Source organism: Rattus rattus, chromosome 8, assembly GCF_011064425.1.
Source record: "Rattus rattus isolate New Zealand chromosome 8, Rrattus_CSIRO_v1, whole genome shotgun sequence".
NCBI classification, from domain to species: Eukaryota; Metazoa; Chordata; class Mammalia; order Rodentia; family Muridae; genus Rattus; species Rattus rattus.
This window is the reverse complement of record NC_046161.1, coordinates 30,498,749-30,519,173: the sequence shown is the minus strand read 5'-3', so window position 1 is coordinate 30,519,173 and position 20,425 is coordinate 30,498,749. Positions and strand designations below refer to the sequence as shown.

Genomic DNA, 20,425 nt, shown 5'->3' with positions numbered 1-20,425 from the left:
GGTCCAACCAGTACTTAGATTCAGGACCACCTAGAAGCCAGAGCTCTTCTGCACCGTATCCGCTCTACATCCATGATCGAAAGTACTCAAGTTAAGTCACAGCTCCTCTCCGCAGCCTTCTATTGTTTCGGAATTAAGAACTGAGTGCTTGCGATGGCTCATCTTCATTGCCAACTTGACTGGATTTGGAATCATTTAGGAGTCACACCTCTGGGTATGTGTGTAAGAGTGTTTCTAGACAGAATTAATGGAGGAGGAAAGACTTAGCATGAATGCAGGTGGCACCATCCAATTGGGATGGTGGACCAGACAATAAAAGGAATAAAAAGAAAAGGAGAACTGAGCATTGACATTCATCCCTCTCTCTGCTTCTGATCCCTGCTGGTATGAAGAAACCTGGCTGGTGACACTCACACCTTGGACTAAACTGGTCCCATCTGCCGTGCCTTATCCCCTTAAGCTCTGGGCTAGAACAAATCCTCTCTGAGTTAGGCTGCTTCTGTCTGTCATTTTGTCACAACAGCAAGAGGGGTAACTAATTCAGAATTGCTGCCCGTTCTGTGGGAGAACAAGTTAGGCGCGTATCAGTTTGCGCTCTCTGTGTCTGGGGCTTGACGTCATTGTAAATGATTGTCCTCTTTATTTTCACTGGCTTAGTCTCCATATTAGAGTATTCGTGTTTGGTTAGGAGACCTGACTTCTAGTGGGAACCTCAAAGACAGCAGAGTCAACATTAGACTGGGCCAGGAGGAAGAGGACACGAGGAGAACATTGGCCCGGGCAGAGGCTCTTTAGTAACAGGCTGATATCCAACCTCTTTTTCTCCCTGGAATCCTCCCTCTTCAACTCTGCTCTTTCTTTTACATGGCATTTATTACCTGGAAACATTATAATGACACAGGTCACTTGCTGAATCTGGTGGTCATTTGCCAGCTGCTTTGTACCTGGCTAAATGCAAGCTTCACCAGGCCAGAGATGGCTCTGTCTTCCACTTACTGAGGAGTCTTGAACGACTAGAAATGAAAAGCACTCAGGACACATTTCATGATCAAATCCACGGTCTCCACATCCTCTTTGGTGGAAGTCTTTGCTACCTGAGTCTTTTGGAAAGATCAAGTGTAACGGTGCTCCACAGTCCTGACCCTGAAGCTCCTGAACATGGTAAGAGTGTAGGTACTGTTGTGCATACATTGGTACACTGCTTTAAAATGGACGGAGTGCCACACACTGTTTTGTTAGATGGCACTCTCTCTCCTCATCGAGGGTTCCTCCTCCAAAGGGTTCCTACCGTTCCGTAGCTCTACACATGTATGCGTGGGTCTTGTGTTGTTTATCTAAGCCACTGATTCTCAACCAAACGCTGTGACCCTTTGATACGGTAAATTATTTTCTTTGATAATTTGTAACTGTGACTTTTGCTACTGTTATGAATCATGATGTAAATATCCGAATGCAAGATACCTGACATGTGAAAGGGTCGTTTGACTCCCCCTCCCCATCCCCTAAAGGGTCGTGACTCATAGACTGAGAACTGCTGATCTAAGCCAAGCTCCTGCAGAGATGGCAAAGGGAGGCCTGGCCCAAGGTCTGATGGGACTTTCTGAAGTCCTGCTTCCCAGCTTCAAGGTGGTGCTGTCTACAGCCATCACAAAGTGTTACCTTCTCGGCCTCAGGCACCACTCAGATCTTGGCTCCAGCGGGGAATGGCCCATTTTCCTAAAATAGTTGGTGCGGCATACTGGACTCCTCTGACTGGAGATGAGGCCTTTTGGGAGCTGAATAATTCTTAGACACTGTTTGTTTAGTCATCACTTCGTATTCCACAGGCCAAGAAACTGGGACCCAGAGAGGCTGACACACCTTGAAGTCTGAGGTTCTTTCCTGGATGAAAAGACTACCTGAATTGATGTGTGTCTGGAAAGATCTCGGTGCTGACATGGGCTGAGTCAAGGATTCCCCCATGGATTTCTGGGGAAACTCAAGCCAACTATAACCAGAGTTATCTAGCTTTCTAGTCTGGGGTGGTCGACTTCATAGGTGCAATTTACTTCCCCACCTTCCTCTCATTCTCTGGCTCCTTTCTCCTCTGCTTCCCAGGGAAGCGAAAGCTCTGCTCAGTCACTTCTTGCCTGATTACATCTGAGTGCTGCAAACACAACGCTAATTAATGTGTCTGTGACTCTAGGCTTGGCTGCTGGGCTGGTCCCCATTCCCTTCCCGAGCAAGGCAGGCTTGGAGAGCTGGCCCCCTGGCTTCTTTGAGCACACTGCCGGCAGATGCATATTTTAACAGTGCACATCTGCTGGCTATATAATCTCTCGTATTTGCCCTCCTCACTTGGCGCTTTGATGGAAGACCTCCGGGGGACTCCCCGTGTTCCAGCCAGAGTGTTTGCTTTGCGATTTTGCCGGAATACCATCTGATTCTGCCCTCACATCTTCTGCAGGTTCTAATCAAGCTCTTACTTTATTTAATTAAAAATCTATCTCAGGCAAATACAGAGTAAATTAGGAAGCTCTCCTATTCCTGGAACACAGGGAAAGCTTCCGTCCTCAGGGAGCTTGGCCCAGACACTTTCCTGGGCCGAGATGTCAGAGCATAGCAAGTAGGGGGTCTTGGCTGGTTGGGAAGGAAAGAAGCTTTAACCTTAAGAGTCCTAAACAATCAGGCCAGGAACACTTTCCAGTGGCAAAGTTGGCTACCAGCTAGGGGTGGTAGGAGGGGAGCCCTGCAGGACCAGGAGCCTAGAGAGGCTCTGCAAGACTGGGAGACACCCTCAGATTCCCCGGGGTGGGGTAGTGGGAACTGTCCAGAAATAGCTGAGAGGTTCTGAATGCGGAGCCTGACAGCCTCTCCCCCACAATCCCCCAAATCCAGCTTGCTTAGGAGGATGACTGATGTAAGGAGATGCTACATGAACCTTCCTTTGCATCTGCAGGAATTCTCTCGGAGTACCCGGATGGGCCCTTGCCATTCAGTCTTCTAGCTGACCTCTCGGCCTGAAGAAATATCTCAACCACACCAATCCAGCTCTGTGCCCTAGGCACAGTGCCAGGCGGGCCAAGGCTTTGACAGACACCCAGAGAAGAATGAATGTCTTTTAGAGGTGACCCCAAAACAAATTTGGATCTGTTCACATTGGATCCCGAGGCCCTGTTCTCAGAAGGCTGGCTTTTAACCAGGAGGACAGATGACATTCTGCTGGCATTTGGGACCAGAAGACTGGGCAAAGAGCGTTGGTCTGGAGCTAGGAAATGTTGATTTTTAAATGTTAATTATAAGCTGCGTGACCACCGCCTGTGCACGCCTTTGCCTCCCCGAGTCTCCCCAAAAGTTTATCAGCAAAGCACATGCAATAGTATGAGTTTCAGCCCAGTGTACTTTGTTGATTAACTGAGATAACAGGGAGTGAGGAGGCTTAAATGGCCAGGCTTGGCTGGTGAGTCTTCTATAGCTGTAGGACAAGGTAGCGTTCTGTTTAGCCCCTGCACGGCATCCTAGGAATGGATAGCTCTTAGGTCCTCTCTCTCCAGAGGTCTCTGGCAGCCCCATGGAGGGTTTGGAGGAGCAGAGGAAGGTTTTCTGAGGAGAGGAGCTGAGTGGTCCCTGAAGGTGAACATCCTTCAGCTTCCAATGGCAGACCTGTTCTGCTAGTTTGTAGTAACAGTCAAACCAGGAAGACATACCTGGTCTTCCCCATCTCCTCTGTCAGCCCTACCATGTGTGTATGGCAACCCTTTCTCAATTTAGCCCCCTCTCAAGGGGGAAAAGAAAATGGCGACTGTTCTCTGTAGTGTCCTTGTCTCTCCCATAAAGCATGCCCTACCTCACCGCATCTCCCAACCCCTCTGATCCACAAAGGGCCTTCCCACCCCCTTCTTTGCCAGGCAGAGCTGACTCCCGGCTTGGAGGTGGGTGAGGCTCTGAAGCTGCCTCTCTCAGCTTTGGCTCAGGCCGAGCGAGCTGCTAAATGGTCCTCTGTGGCCTGTCTGCCATTGCACTTGCAATCATGCACCCCTTGTGTTTAGCAGTGTAGATCTGAAGATAACCCGACACGCTCTTAAATATTTCATCTCAGAGCAGGAGCAGCATCCCAGATGCCGACTCTGTCATCAGAGCTCCACAGCAGCTGCCAGGAGGCAGCCAAGGCCAGGCTGGGGCTTCTCTCTGTGGCCTGCCCAGGTCCTATCCACATGGACTTGGCAGAAATGCAACCTTGGGGGCCAGGGAGGTGGGACAAAGAGCTCAGGCAGGGAGACCCTGGTCTAGGCCTTCTGCTTTTCTGAGCCTCAGTTTCTCACTGGAGTAACAATCTCTCACCCAGTCTGGACAAGCTTTGAGAGCTGCCTTACAACTATGATTGATTGTCACTTATGTGAAAGAACATTTTTCCTGCAGCCCTCTCTTCTCTGGAAAACATGGTTAGAGGAAGGAGGTGACAGGGCTGAACTCTTAACCAGAATTGGGAAGCTTAAGGCATCACTGAACAAGTCCCCACCTTACCACATCTTCTGGCAGATCTTCCCTAAAGGGGGAAGAGGGACCTCTTCAGGAGGATTGTCCCAGGGACATTTGAAGGAACAAGAAGGCCAAGGTGAAAAATTGTAAGGATAAGGACATGAAATGAAATCTCCTTGGAACGACCTAAGAACCAGGACTCCAAGGGGACCAGGGTGGTTAGCCTCTAGAACAAGGGTCTTTGGTGACACTTATGCACACTGAAGTCATGGAGGACCAAACTTGAGGATCATTCTTAGGAGGGGGTCAGGACATACAGAGCTTTTGTGGCCCCTTTGGTGGTTAGCTCTGGAGGAAAGGTCTTGCAGATTCTGTCACCTTCTTTTCCAGGCAGGCATGGCTGCAGTAGGCCTGGTCTCGTTTACGCTGCACAGCACCTAGGACCCTCATCTACTCCCCAAGGTGCAGCCAAATACACAGGGCAGGACAATAATAGGCCGCAGGCAACATGATCTCCTAAGACGGGGGACTTGTACCTGTTCCCTTTGGATAGGAAGGGGGAGAAGAAGGCAGAAGTAGGTGGAGCCAAATGGAATGACATCCAAAGGAGAGCCTCCCATGACGAGTTTTGTAGAAGGACCCTCCAGTAGCTGAACCCTTGGTGTTTCCCAGAGTCTGTGTGCGATCCCTGTATGCTTGTGTGCAGGTGACTTACCCAGGACTGTAAGGCGTGCGGGGCGGGACCGAATGGCAGCCTGGATGGCCTGGCACTCGTACACAGCATCGTCCTGCAGCTCAGCCCTCAGGATCTTCAGGTGATGCTCTCCTGAGAGGTGGTTCCCCACCACCAGGTACTGGGGGTAGCCTGGGGAGAAAGCAGAGAGCTGTGAGAGACCCAGGGGGCATTTGGAGATGGTGTGGCCCCTTAGAATGGCCTTTCAAAAGAAATCGCTCTTGCAAAAGGAAATAGACATCTAGTGGACAGTGACTCAGGCAGAGGCCTTCCTGTCTGACTTCTTCCCTTCTGCCTAAGAAAGATCTTTCTGGAAGGTTGGCTAGGGGGTCTGATGCCTGGCCTGGGCAGAGCTGACCTCAGGCGGCTCCCTCCATGTGCTGCTATCAGATCTCAACCTTCAGGTCCTTTTCTTAAACCCTTTACTTTATGGACGGCTCCCACAGTTTCCTCTGTTTGCTTGTGTATTGCTAATTTATCTCATGGGCTAAAATGATTGTGCCTTCAGAGGGAAAAGAGAACAGTAACACTTTCTTTCCTAGCTCAGGGGGAGCTGGGGTGGGTGCCAGTGACAAAGAGGTTTATCAGTGGGAGCCAACTGGCCCTTGCTCAGGCCTTGGATCTCAGTGAAACCCAACATAAAAGCAAGAATTTCCCAGCACGTGTGTGTGTGTGTGTGTGTGTGTGTGTGTGTGTGTGTGTGTGTGTGTGTGTGTGTGCATGTGTGTGTGTGTGTGCATGTGTGTGTGTGTGGGGTGTATGTGTGTGTGTGTGGTGTGTTTGGTGTGTATGTGTGTGTTGTGTGTTGTGTGTGTGTGTTGTGTGTGTGTGTGTGTGTGTGTGTGTGTGTGTGCGTGTGTGTGTGTGTGTTGGTGGTTCTAAGTTCTAAGGAAAATGGGAGAAGTCAGAGTTAGAGACAAAAGCATGCTGAGCAGGCAGGCATGGCTATGGGAAGATACTATCCACATTCAGTAATGTTTGCTAATGTGATGCAGGGAGGGGAGGGGGAGGAGAGGGGGTAAGGAGAGAGAGAGAGAAAGGAGGGAGAGAGTGAATCTGAGATTCACAAATAAAAGAGAAAGCAAGAGAAAAACAGAAGAAAAAGGGACGAGGGATTTATTTACTTGGAAGGGGTCAAGAGTGACTTCGGCAGGGAAGTTTTGTCCCAGGAATCTAAGAGGACAGACCATCTAGGAAAGCTGGACACCATACACCATGCAGCATACCTGCCTATTTCTGGCCATTCCCACCTCCCATCTCCAAACCCCAGGGCCTGATTAAGCACTTAGGAGGCACTCAGGACACTTAGGAATTTGGGGCCTCAGTACATACACACTGGTGATGAATAATAGATAAGTAAAAGTTTGAAGATGATGAATCATTCAGCAGCTGCTGCGGCCAGCAGGCTGAATGCAAACACTGACTGCAGCCGTGGTCATGGACAGGCCTTTGCTCTTTCTGTGGTCTTTGGCCCTAAGCCTCTTCGTTTGTCCTATCAGGGTGTTATCCTTCTACCCCCCTCACCTGAGACCTTCTCTCCTCACAACCCTTGCACTATGGGGTTATGCATGGGCTCCTTCTTTTGGCTCTGCCCTGGTTACCTTCTCTCCTCAGACCCCGCTCTGGATAAGCTAAGGGTGGATGAGGGATGGGACAGGCTGGGTGACTGTACCAGGACCCATCAGTGCCCATCCTTGGTCATTGAAGTAGGGATCCACGGTCTTCTGTAGGCTTGCCAGCATGTTCTGTGGGCTCTTCTACAACTGAGTCCACGCTGTCCTCATCATGACATTAAAGGACCCTGCCCTCAGCAGGGCCTTCCAAAACGGATGCCAAGGATCAGCTGTAACCCAAGGAGGACCCTGCCTACCCATCTCCCACATTCCTGCCTTCTGATGGGCAAAGGGAATAAGCCGAAGCAGGTGAAGCTGGGCCCCGCCAACGGCTGCTGGCCTCTGTGCTGCTGCCCTCCAGCCCAGCCCCTGTCCTGCTGTTCTGCAATTAGGTCTGTCCCCGCAGGCATCTTGGATGGAACTGTGGGTTTTTGTTGTTGTTGTTGTCTTACAAGCCATCAGCAGCAGGATTTCACTCTCATGAGTTGTGGAAAACATCAGTGATAGTTTTGTTTGTATTTGCCTAATTAGGCAGGGAGCTGCGATGCTATCTCAAGGACTGGCAGCTTCTTCGGAAAACACACACTGGAGCACAGCTGCGGGGGAATCTGTAGCTCTGTCCATGGTATCCTCGGAGGAGGCAGAGATTCAGAGCCTCTAGGTTCTAGATGTGGTGGGTAGGTTCAAACTCCAGCTCATCTCTTCCTTGCTCTGTTACCCGGAGCTTTAGCGCCATTGTGTCTCAGCTTCCTTATCAGCAAAGTGGGGGGCTCATAGGTGAAAATTACAGCAGGATAATCTATATAAGCCGGCTTTGAACTTACGTCCGTTTCACACTAACCTCCCCGAGCGCTAAAGTTACAGGTATCAGCTACCACGTCTACCCTATCCTCTCTCTATACATGCTAATTTAAATCCAAATGATGGCAGGGCAAAGTGGGTAGAACGCTTGCTGTGTAAGCATGAGGATCCATGTTCAGACCCTTAGCACCCCCAGAGTTGGGCATGGTGGTATTGGGGGTAAGGAACAGAGACTAGTAAATCCCAGGGGCTTACCGTCCAGTCAGCATAGCCAACTGGTGAACTCTGGGTTGAGTGAGAGAAGCTGTCTCAAAAAATAGGTAGAGACTGAAGAAAACACCCAACATTGACCGCTGGCCTGTTCTATAAAGGTGATTTGAATGGAGATGCCTCCCTAGGCTCAGTAGAGAGTAGCACTATTGGGAGGTGTGGCCTTGTTAGTGTGGTTTTATTGGAGGAAGTGTGCTGCTGGGGGTGGGCTTTGAGGTTTCAAATGCTCAAGCCAGGTGCAGTGTCACTCTCTTCCTGCTGCCTGAGGATCCAGATGTGGAACTCTCAGATCCTTCTCCACACCATGTCTACCTTTATGCTGCCATGCTTCCCACCATGATGCTACTGGACCAAACCTCTGAAACCGTAAGCCAACCCTAGTTAAGTGCTTTCCTTTGTCAGAGCTGCTGTGGTCATGATGTCTCTTTACAACCATAGAAGCCCCAAGACAATATACTTGGGTACACTTACCTACACATACACACATGCATACATACACAAAAAGAGAGAGAGAGAGAGAGAGAGAGGGAGAGAGAGAGGGAGAGAGAGAGGGAGAGAGAGAGAGGGAGAGAGAGAGAGAGGGAGAGAGAGAGAGAGAGAGAGAGAGAGAGAGAGAGAGAGAGAGAGAGAACAAATGGTAGGGAGGTAGAATAGAGGTGCCTGTCCTAGGAAGGGAGCAGACAGGTTCTCAACCAATTAGACTGTTAGATAGTTGAGTCAATTTATTTTTCTTCAACTGTTTACTCTGTACCCTTTTCAATTAAAGGGAGTTGTAATCTTTTCCTCCCTTTGGACTTCAATCATAGATTTATGAGACATCTGAGAAGTGCTTTTTAGGAGAAAAATGCTCTGTCTGCACCTGAGAATGTGCTGGCAAACATTTTCTTTCTGGTGTCTCAACCTTGGTGACCAGAAAGACACCAATGTGTCAGTGAGAGACTCACGTCTGGTATACTGAGTGGGGCAACACAGTTAAAATGGAAGAGGACAGAGCCACAGCAACAGGAACTCCTGTGACACTAGCCCTTGGGTTCCCTGTCTTATGCACTCAACAAATCTTTGCTAACTTCAGCTGTGTTCCATTCTGTCCCTTTTGTACCAGGCCAGCAAGGGGTAGGTATGGAACCTGTGAGAATCTGCCATTATGGTCAGGATGGAGTTTTTGTGGGTAGATGATTAAATGCTCAAGCCAGGCACAAGCCACTTTCATGCTTCCCACTATGATGATACTGGCCTAAACCTCCAAAACTGTGAGCCAACCCCAGATATTTCTCAGGAGCCTGAGCTTATGGGCGCCGCAGCAGAGCGTCTAGGACCTGTCTTCCTTAGAGTCTGAGTCAGGCTGGAGAGGAAGCCAGGTCAGGACATGGGTCAACTTGTCTGTAGTACCAGCACCCAGATCCTGAATCCTAGAGAACCAGGGATGGAACCTCAGATCAGAAATACAATTATCTGTGGCTTGATGTCAATTCTATGATCTGTTCTTAGTGACCCGGGACCTCCACTTGGTCACTGACCTGATGAGACAAGGTTCCGACAAGAGGCTGATAACCATTGACAGTCCTCATGGCTCATGGCTGTCCGGAGCATAAGCAACTCTCATTTGGGAAGATTGTTGCCTTCCCCCATCTCTCCAGGGTACCAGAGCTGAGCATCTCTGAAGCTGGCTGGCTCCCATAACACTTAAACTCTATGGCAGCACAGTATATTTTGGAGATATTCTCGGGTATTTTATCTCTGCTCAGCTGGGCTGCAGCATTAGGCCCGTGACTGCTATTGACCACCGCCATAATGTTTCAATATACATTTTTTTTGGCAAGACATAACTCATACTTTAAAATATTAATTTCCCAGCCCTGCGGTGTTTCCGAGTGCGCTTCGATTTTTATTTTCCTGCAGCTGTACAGTGTGAACGAGGTGAAAGTACTTCCCAGTTGAATGCATACGTCTCATCCATCCTCTACCCCTCGACGTTCCCAGATGGCAGGTGAGTGACACCCGGATCCATCCTTCTGAATTTCATCATGCATTTCAGCCCAGCAATCGGCCCCTTGCTTGCCCAGCTCAGGGTAGAGTAATGACAGAATGGTCAAGCGACATGGAGTGGCTGTTGTTTTTTAATGCCCCGGGGAAAGGGTAGCTTGGCAAGGTGTTTGGATGAGCTTCTGAAATAGCCATGCAGAATAGATACCAAATGATACCGCCTGGCATAAACTACAGGGTTGACGTGCCAGTCAGTAGCAGCTGCAGGAGGCCCCCATGGTGCAGCTTGCCTGGGTGGCTGAACGAGGTTGGCAGTTAATGTAAACCCTTCCTGTCTTTTCTTCCTATCATGAGATGAATCCTGGGAGAAGCGGATTTTCTTGTGAGTTTTCAGTTCATTGACTCTCTCCTTGGGTGGGAAGCTGGCTCATGCCTTGATAAACGAGGATTCATTTTGGGCCAAGAAACAGGAGCACATGATGTTTGGAAATCAGACATCATGGGGATCACAGTGGCTTTGGAATGAATTCTGTTCTAGGTTTAGGACTGGCCATCAGAGTGGGAATCAGTGCTCATAGCTAGAGGTACCTAGGCTCCTAGGGGGACCCAGGCCTTTGCTATCAGGACAGTTGTAGAGCTGGCTGGGGACTTGAGCCCCAAATGGAGTGTGGAGCTTCATAGTAGAACAGATAGGGTGAGGCAGCGTAGGTACTGAGCCCTTTTCTGTGTGGGCAGGGGAGTCTGTAAGTACTCACTTGAGAGGTCTCTGCCTACACCTAGAGCCAAGCCATCTTTGATCCACAGGACGAAGCCATCATATTCAGGGATGGCACACAGCAGAGTCACTGGTTGTCCTGACACCACCACTTGGTCCTGGGGTTGCTGGCTGAAGGAGTAGACTTGACCTGGGGAGGGAGAAGCACAGTGGTCAGTCAGAGAGGCCTGCAATGCCCTTTACTGCTCTGGAACCAGAGCCAGGCTGTCCCGAGAACCCAACTAGAGCCGAGTTCCCCTCTTCAGGGGCTGGTTTTAGACTCCAGCCCCTCTCTTATCCGACCCCAGTGATGACCCTTCTGGATGAACCTCAGCCACCATGGGACATGCCACCTCCCTCTTTTTTTTTTTTTTTCGGAGCTGGGGACCGAACCCAGGGCCTTGCGCTTCCTAGGCAAGCGCTCTACCACTGAGCTAAATCCCCAACCCCACCTCCCTCTTTCATGTTCAACTCCCACCTAATTTCACTTGCTCAGGAGTCATACAGTTCTAGTTCAACCTGGCAATCCAGGCAATCGGTAGCTAGTATAGGGCCTTGCAGCCATCCCTACCTAGAGTCTTCTTCTTTCCTTCTTTTTTAAAGGTTTACTTATTTTATTTATATGAGCACACTGTTGCTATCTTCAGACACACCAGAAGCAGGCATCAGATCCCATTACAGATGGTTGACAGCCACTATGTGGTTGCTGGAAATTGAACTCAGGACCTCCGGAAGAGCAGCCAGTGCTCTTAACCACTGAGCCATCGTTCCAGCCCCCTTCTTTTGTTTTCCAAGCTTGGCTCTTACAGTCAGTCTCCCCCTTGGGAATCTCTTGGAAGCCCACGCCTCTCACTCACACCTCAACGCAAGATGCTACAACGGTTGAAGTTATTGACTCATATTTTATTAAACAAAGAGCTTGTTGCACAGGTGAGATGCCAGGCTCTGTGCATCTTTAAGCATCAGCTCATGAATTCTCTCATTCTGTTAGCGGCATAACCACAGTAGGCGCTGCCTCTACATGGAGAGGCTGGCATAAGTACAGGACTAAGGAGAGTAGCACTGAGCTGACTCAGTACTTCCAGTGCTGGATGTACTGCCTGGGGGTACTATGCTAACAGCACTCTTCAGAGCATCAGCACTCAGCTCTGCAGGACTGGGAACCGAAGTGTTTGTCAGTGGCTATCTGTGGCAGGTTGGGGACTGTCTCATTCTGTCTCTGAGGGTTGCTCTCATCTGCTGACCTGGGCTCCGTGCAGCTCCCAAAGCATGGGCTCGGGGAAAGTAGAGAGCTAATGTGGTCTGTGTTCTTGACGAAGAGTGGGCAGTGGGTCACTGATGGTCTGAGATGACTACAGTCAGTATTTTTCCATATGCCTTTCTCTTAGAGACAGTGTAATGCTTCGGGGCAGGAAAAAAAAATCACCATTTTGTAACAAAGAAGCCAGGATCAGAGAGACATGGCAACAAGATCAGAGTCACACAGATAGTGAGTGGCGGAGCTGCGGCTGGAGTGGGGTCCACTTGAATTTTGAGCCCTCGGTTTGTTCCCACCCCAACCCTGAAGACACAGATGTTCTGTGGGAGGGAAAAGAACCTGGCAGTCAGCTGCTGCCTCCTTCCCACAGCACCACAGATGAACTGGACTTGGATTACCTTCCCACACAAGATGGTGGGCATAGGGAGAGTGAGGTGCAGGGCAGGGCTGGGGCCCCTACAGCAACAGAGAGTGGGGGAAGCAGGCAGGCCTGGAGTTCACAGCCTGGTGGGATCTTAGCAACCTCTCTGAGGAGTCTCATTAAAAGTAAAATTGGCCTGGAATTGTGGGAGTAAGACTTTTTATTCTGATTTGAGCTTTGCAAATTAGATTACGGGAGGATATTTTAATCAGCTCTGGGTAGTGAGCTTTTTCCTTACTCTGTCTCTTCATGTTTTCTGTTGCAATTAGGTTCTTGCTGACACCAAAACAAGAAGGAAGAAAAGACAAGACAAAAGAGGAAGAGGAGTGAAGGGAAGAGCCATAAAGCAGTGGTTCATACAGGGAGAAGGGAGAGAGGAGGAGGGAGATGGGAGGAGGGAGATGGGAGGAGAGAGAGAGGAGGAGAGAGAGAGGAGGAGGGAGATGGGAGGAGGAGAGAGAGAGGAGAGGAGGGAGATGGGAGGAGGGAGATGGGAGGAGGGAGAGGGGAAGAGGGAGAAGGGGAAGGGGAGGAAGACAAGAGGGAAGAAGAGAGGAGGAAAGGATGGGGAGTCAGAAGGAAAAGGAATGGGGAGGAGGGAGAAGAAAAGAAGAGGGGTTAGGAGGAGGAATAGGGAGGAGAAGTGGAGGGGAGGGAAGAAGAGAGGAGGAAAAAGAGGGGGAGAGAGCAAAGAGGAGGAGAAGTAGATGAGGATGGAAAAATAAGGAGAGGAAGACGAGGAGGGGGGCAGGGCGACACCTTTTCTGTTCCTGTTCTAATCTTTTATCCTGGAATCTTTCGAAAGGACAGTGTCAAGGCAGTTCCAGTAGCAGCCAGTGCTCCTGTGATCAGAGAGAATTATTGGGTTGTCAGCCAGGGGCTAAAGAGACTGTAATGAAAAAGCCCTGAAGGAAGTGGTGCCTGGACTTTCAAATGTCCCTTATTAGGAGCTTCAGCAGGAGGTAACTGTCCATTCTTCACACCCCATTCTTTTTATGCTTGGTAGGAGAAGGAGGCACTGTTGGAAATGCTTGGAACATCCATTTCTGGAGACAAGGGTGAGTCCTGGATGCTCATCGTGAAAATCAGGAGAACTGGATGGTGCAGGACCCTGGGAGGAGAGGTCAGTGACATCACTGTGGAGGCGGGGTTAACTCTGAATAATCACAAGACCACGATGGAAGGTGGTGGCTCAGAAACAGGAGTTGGAGCAGATGCAAGATCCTCCTGGAAACACCAGGAAACAAAGCCCGACAGGGCAGAGAGAACTGCCTAGGTGCAGTTCTGATGGGGGCACTTGGGGCTTTAGTCACCACTGTTTGTTTAGATCCACTTGGATTTTCTGTGGAAAACATGTTTCTGGGGATAGGGAGGGCACAGAGTTCTCAAAACCATCCGAAACATATGATTTGAAATTTATTCTGGGGTAGGAGCTGAGTTCCTCCAACCAACAGCCCTTCTTTTCTGTCCGATTTTAATATTCTCATGCTATGTTCAGACCACTAAAATTACTTTGCCTACAGGGTTTCCCTCGCAGCATAGGCTATGGTTGTTTCTCTTGATAAATGATGAGATAGTTAAACTAGATATTATGAAGACACAACAACTTAGACTGCAGAAACAAGCCAGAACAGGACTGAGGATTTTGTTTCTGCTCGTGACATTTCAGAAGGCTAGAAGGAGCTGTGCAGGCTGCAGGAGAAAAAGTATTAATGGAAATTATCTTGTGGTGAACCCTGAATGTTACAGGATCCATTTGCCAGGTGAGATGTGCCCCCTGAACATTAGTGGCATGATGGTTGTGAGGGCAAACAACTGCCTTCTGACTAGGTTTGAGGCCCGCTCCAAAGAAGGAAAATGCCCCTGATCCTGTAAACCTGATACTGATAACCAGTAAAGCCCACGACAAAGGAGGAGTCCATGGCCATAGGCTCCAGGAAGGGAGCTATTTAAATGGGCAAAGTGTCAAACCTCCTTCTAAATCTTCACACAGACTTCAACCTTGCTTTTAATGTTGGTCAGAGAAGTTTCTTTTGTGCAGCCGCCGGCAGCTAACGCAGACTTGTAACTGATCAGAGTGTTGAGAATAAGTGACTGCTGTGTGTCCATCCACAGAGGACATCTGTCATCTTCCATCCCCACTCTGTAAAGCTCATGGAACAGAAAGAATGTTAGAGCCGGAGGATGGGGAGTAGTACTGGGAAATGCTGTCTTCTGCATCTGGCGTGACCAGCACACTCGTGAACTCATTACAGCTATGGTTACTTGCACAAGGACTATACAAGATCGAGCCACGATATCAGTCAACATTCCAGCTCATGGCACTAACTGGACTCAGTAGACTGTGTGTGTGTGTGTGTGTGTGTGTGTGTGTGTGTGTGTGTGTGTGTGTGTGTGTGTGTGTGTGTGTGTGAGAGAGAGAGAGAGAGAGAGAGAGAGAGAGAGAGAGAGAGAGAGAGAGAGAGACGGGGACATGAAGGTGGGAAGGGGGCATGTTGAGTGATGCCAGAGGGGAAATCTGGGGATGGATAGGACCGAGATACATTGTATACATATGTGAAATTGTCAAAGAATAAATAAAATAAATTTAAACTAGATTATTATATAGATATAAGTAAAATGATTTTTTTCTTTCAAAGCTGAGATGCTTTCATAATCAGATCTTAGACTTGGTGGATAAGAGGAGTGGATAAAAGTTGGGGTGCTTTGGAAGAGGAAGTGGAGGGAAAAAAAACCCAATACTCTTTAACCCTTAGGACAGACCTTGAGGCTTTCAGGGTCAGGGGATCTTGGGAGCCCAGTGTGAGAGGCATGGGTGGGGTCGTTTTTAGAGAAAACCCTTCTCCCAACTTGCTCCCTTTTTCCTTGGCCCTTTCCCTTTCTACCTTAAGCAAACTGTCTTTCTTCTTCGTCTTTCATCACTTTGACCCCCCAGCCTATGGGATAGTGCCACCCACGCTCAGGGTAGCTAGTCTCTCCTTAATCTCAGGAAGCTCCCATATGGACACGCCCAGAGGTGAGCTTTCCTAACGTCCTAGCACCTCCTTAGTCCAGTCCCGTGACTGACCACCAGTGCAGCCAGTTTCTCCAAGTCTTATTTGGTACTTACTATTCATCCAATGATGGGAAAACATAAATGAAGACCTACCGTGCATCTCTGGAAGGACATCTCTGTCACAGTGCCTGGAACAGCATGTGAAGATCAGGTGTCCTTCCATTAAATGCTTGTAGCTTGCTACCTCCGGTTGGTTTCCTGTTCTGTGCTCTGCGTTTATTGTGGGGCAGTAGCTTTTGCACTATTAACTACACGACCAGGTAGATACTGTGCTGAGCACAGCACACAGAAGGGGACAGGGAAGAGGCAAAGGAGAAGAGCCAGAGTGACAAGGGATCAGCTTCACAGGAGAGGAAGTCACTGAGTTATTTCTGGGGAACCCGCTCGCTGTGTGATGGACCTGAAGTACTGAATGCACACATGGTGGCCATCTTTACCACGGCTTGGTGATGCATTCAGCCATCATTATCACATGTTTTAGGTGAACTGAATGCTCTAATGTGGCTCTTAAACATCTCCAGAGAGGTGAGCTTGATGCTTTGGAGAGGTGGGAGTGGCACCATGGGAGGTGGAGCCTCCTGGGAGGTCTTTAGGTCATTGTTGATATGCTCTGTTCCTTCCTTCCTTTCCTTCCTTTCTTTCTTCCTTTCTCTCTCTCTCTCTCTCTCTTTCTTTCTTTCTTCCTTTCTTTCTTTCTTTCTTTCCTTCTCTCTCTTTCTTTCTTTCTCCATTTCTTTCTCTCTCCTTTTCTTTCTTTCTCTTTTTTCCTTCCTTCCTTCCCTCCCTCCCCCTCCCCTCCCTCTCTCCCCTCCCTCTCTCCTCCCTCCATCCCTCCATCCATTCCTTCCTTCCTTCCTTCCTTCCTTCCTTCCTTCCTTCCCTCCTTCCTTCCTTGTGTGTGCGTAAGTGCAGGGGCATGTGTCAGTGTAAATGTAGAAGTCAAAGGACCACTTCTACCGTGTTTGAGAGAGGATCCCTTATTGTTCACCACCGTGGAATCCAGAATAACTGGCATTTGACCTTCTGGGGTTTTTCCTCTCTCCTCCTATCTTTCAATAGGAATAATGCAGACGTATTCTGTAGATCCTGTTCTATAGGGACATGGAGATTCAAACTCATTAGAAATCTACATGTAGGGATCAGAGATGTGCCCTTCTGGTTCTGTCAGAGCATCCCTTACTAGTCAGCTTTGGAGGCTCCCAGAGTGCCTGGCCAGCAGCACAGAAAGGGCTCCAATGTGTCCACCTGCTCTTATTAGTGACCAGTTGGAAGAGGCTTAAGGATACTCATTTCCTGTGTCTTAATTGCCAGGTTTCTCTCAGCTCAGAGCATGTAGTAAATTGTCTCTTTTGAGATTAAGAATGATGTCCTTGTCATGAGAAGCAGACAAGGGGGAGGAAGAAGAGCAGGACCCAGTGGCCCCTAATGATACCAGAACAGTACTGGCAGACACAAGGGAAGGGACCCGGCAGGTGGCACAGGGTTTGTTTCCTGACTTAGACCCGGTAGCACCCGCGCAGAATGCTGGGTTGTGATCTCCACAGATTGGGGTGGTGGGAATGCACTAGCCCACTGCCTGACAGATAAGAAATCTGGTTTTTGTAGAGGATCTGAGTGGGTGACAGTGACTGTGGTAGCATCAGGACCTGAGGTAGGGGCAGGAACCATCTCATCTTGTGTGTGTGTGAGGTGGTGGGCAGAGAAGTGTGCCTTTTCTGCTGGCCATGCTCTTAGAGCCTGGAACAAGCAAGGATATGCCCAGAGACGGAATAAGAAGCTGCACAGAATTAGTGCCCAAAGCAAGGTAGAAGGAAGGAGCCACGGGGACCTGGATTCTGAAGTGGTCTGCAGGGCAAGCCAGATGAGGGTAGGGAGAGGGTGTCTTCTGGTGTGTAGAACATCAAAGTTCAGAGGTTAGGATATGGCAGAGAGGGACAGCAGGAGGGCCACAAGCTCCGGTTTCTGTGTTGGAAACTTGTAGAGTCGTTTGAGAGACAGGGTCTAAAGTACATAAACCATTCCTACCTCCTGTAATGACAGTTCATTTTGATGAACTCGTGTGTGGAGTATGTATGTAAGAAAATAATCAGAAGGGGACAGTGGTCTCATGGTGGGGAGAGTGGTGTGTGTGTGTGTGTGTGTGTGTGTGTGTGTGTGTGTGTGTGTGTGTAGGCACATGGGGTCAGAGGGTGACAGATGTCTTTCTCAATTGCTCTTCACCTTAATTTTGAGACAGTGCTCACTGGGAGGCTTCTTAAGTAGGCTAGGCTGGCTAGCCACTGGGCCACGGAGATCTTCCTGTCTCTGCTTCCCCAGTGCTAGGACTCTAAGCCCACACTACTAGGCCTGGCTTTTTACGTGGGTGTTGGGGTTTGTACACAGGGTTCACACTTCCATGGGAAATACTTTATCAACCAAGCTATCTCCCAAACCCTCCTTGCTGTTACTTCTTTAAAATTTATTTTTAGTGAGAGTACAAAACAATGGGTTTCATTAAGACGTTCTCCCCATACATAGCCCACTCCACCCCCATACACCATAATCATATTCATGCTTCTATTACCATCTTGTTCTCCACTCATCCTGTTCTCTTGCCACCTCTAAAGGGTTCCTTGTACTTTCATGACTTATGTAGTATTTGGTGTGGACCTGAGACTTCACCTCCAAACATGAAAAGTTTCATGTGTGTGTATGTATGTATATATATGCAACTTCCTAAATGGGCCAAGGTCAATTTAGTCAGGTTTATGCTGGGACCAGCTGTCTGGAATTAGGTATTCAACTCCAGTCAAGGTTCATGCTGACTTTGAATTCTGTTGTGTGAACAAGATGTTATCTAGGTCCATCTTCCTTGGGAGAAGGAGATGGTGGGAGAAGTTAGCTAGAGGCGCGACCTTTCCCCCACTGTTCCTTTCTCTTTGACCTTTGGTAGAGCAGAGATTTGGAGACACTTTTTGTTTTCAGCTCAAAGAAGCATCCCGCTAATGGAGTGAGCATTTATTCTGCACAATCATGACGTGGACAAACTCGGGAGAGGGCGCAGGGACACTGGGCAGGGCTGGCACCTAGTCCTCCTCACCCAGGTCCTCTCTCTTCGGCGTGTAGACCATGTCTCCAGGTCTCTTGGAGACACTTTCCTTTTCAACTCCATCATTTTCAGCCATTGGCAATTTGTTTCTGATGCACGGGATTAGGAGAAGCTTGCTGGTGTCGTGAATATTCTAGAAACCGCATGTTGATTTTGTTTGGTTGTACGTGGGAGTAAAGCACTTCCCAGGCTCAACCAAAGGGACAGAAATGTGGGGTTTATTCCTCCTCTGTTCCCTAATTCCTTGTGGGAGCTACGGTAGCATAGAACGCCTGTGACTCTGATAGCCTCATACTCCTGTCCTCAGGACACAATCTGCCAAGGTTGTCCTGGATACGATGGGTCTCTAATGAAGAACAACCGGACTGACCAAGGCAGGGTGAGTCCAAAGTTATCATAAATCACGTGCCTGCTGATTATCAGTGTTGCAGCCCCAGCCAGAGCTTGTCCTGTGCTCATTAGCAGCAGGAGGCGGACTCCGCCATCGATCCAGCAGAGGCCTGGGTGCCAAGAAGATGCTGATAAGTGCTGCAGCGAACGGGGTTCCTCTGTGTCCGTGAAGGATCCCATCCATTCCTGTCTGAGGTCACCCATAGGGAATGAGGGTGGGCAGAGGGGTGGAGGTCAGTGGGGGAGAATAGGAGGTATAGAAGGGAGACATTCTGGCCACAAAGCAGAACCCTGAATAATGTCCAGGCCTGCTGCTACTTGGCCACTGGACTCAGACTGGGTTCCTTCCTCTGTTTCTCTGTCTGAATCTAAGATTTTTGTGACTTTAAACAGGAAAGCAATAGGACTCTGGTACTAAAGCACAGGGATAGCGCAGGCCTTGGCGATGGGCAGAAAGTATGTTTATGATTGCTTCTTACAGAGCATCGGTTTGGGGGCCACTGGGCTAAGGGTGAGGCTGGGCCACAGGTTAGCGTACACCCTGATGCCTAGCATCTTTTGCTCTCTAGGCCACAGATTGGACACATGAAACTATGTCTGTGTCCTGAAGACCCTGTGTTGCCACTTTTCAGTTGTATGCCTTTGGGCCTGACTCTGCCATTACTCAAGCTTGCATTGGTCACCTGTAAGATGCAGAATCTAGACCACTAGGTAATCAACCTGCTTCAGGCCCCTCCTTCCCAACCCTGATGCTGCAATCTCTAACATACCCAAATTCCTCCTTTCTCAAGTCCTAATGATGAAAATAAAACATGAGGCCCAGGGATGTGAAAGCAAACCCTCAGGGACTCTTGGTCTGTTTGGGGGAAGATCTTGTCCTAAGTATTGTTTTTTCTTTAAATCAAGAATTAAAAAAAAATAATCATTTTTGTAGTTCTATGCACCGTGTCCTTCAGAATGATTCTAAAACTTTTATCTGTGCAAAAATTATCCACGGAACTAACTAAAAATACAGTGTCCTGGACTCAAGCTTAGAGAGGTTGAGATGGTAGATTTTCCTGATGTCAAGGAACCTGTGTCGAGAGCTTCCAGTAGTTTGGGGATCACAGCTGAGGTGTATCCACATGTAATAAGCAACAGTGGGCTCAGGGTGTGCACTCTTTCTAGACTCTTAAGATTAATGGCATTCTTGACCAGCTACTGTCTCTTTCTGAATGTGCCTTACTTTTCCCAAATTAAACCAAGAAGGTATCGGACAAGTCAACCGTTTTCCCCCTTTATAAATGTATATGATCCTCTTGTCAGTGAAATGTTATGTACTGCAATACTAGGGTTGGAGAACTGAGTCCTGCCTCGGCTCTAATGTTGGCCTCCAGGGTCTCTGTGTGCAATGCTCAAGGGCTCAGAAGTGCTGGTTCTGAGTCCTTAGATGATCTGCAGGGGTTCTACGAAGGGTAGCTTAGCTATGTCCCACTGATTGGAGTGTAAGCCTAGCTCCTCGGAACGCCGTGTGGCTGGGGTAGGCTGCCATTAAGCATCAGATGCTTTTGTCCCTTGGCACTAACCTAACATTGAGAAGCGCAGTTTACATCTGGCACTTA

General features: G+C 48.9%; 1 protein-coding gene across 4 annotated transcripts in view; it reads right to left on the bottom strand.

The window, feature by feature from the left end:
* The window catches only part of Kirrel3 (kirre like nephrin family adhesion molecule 3), a 542,831-nt gene that overhangs the window by 83,135 nt on the left and 439,271 nt on the right, over positions 1 to 20,425 (bottom strand). For all 4 annotated transcript variants that reach the window (XM_032910358.1, XM_032910361.1, XM_032910359.1 and 1 more), the window contains exons 3-4: positions 10,614 to 10,763; positions 5,174 to 5,323 (exon numbers count right to left, since the gene is read on the bottom strand). In XM_032910358.1, coding sequence (XP_032766249.1) covers positions 5,174 to 5,323; positions 10,614 to 10,763 — 300 coding nt within the window. The remainder of the gene's footprint in view (positions 1 to 5,173; positions 5,324 to 10,613; positions 10,764 to 20,425) is intronic.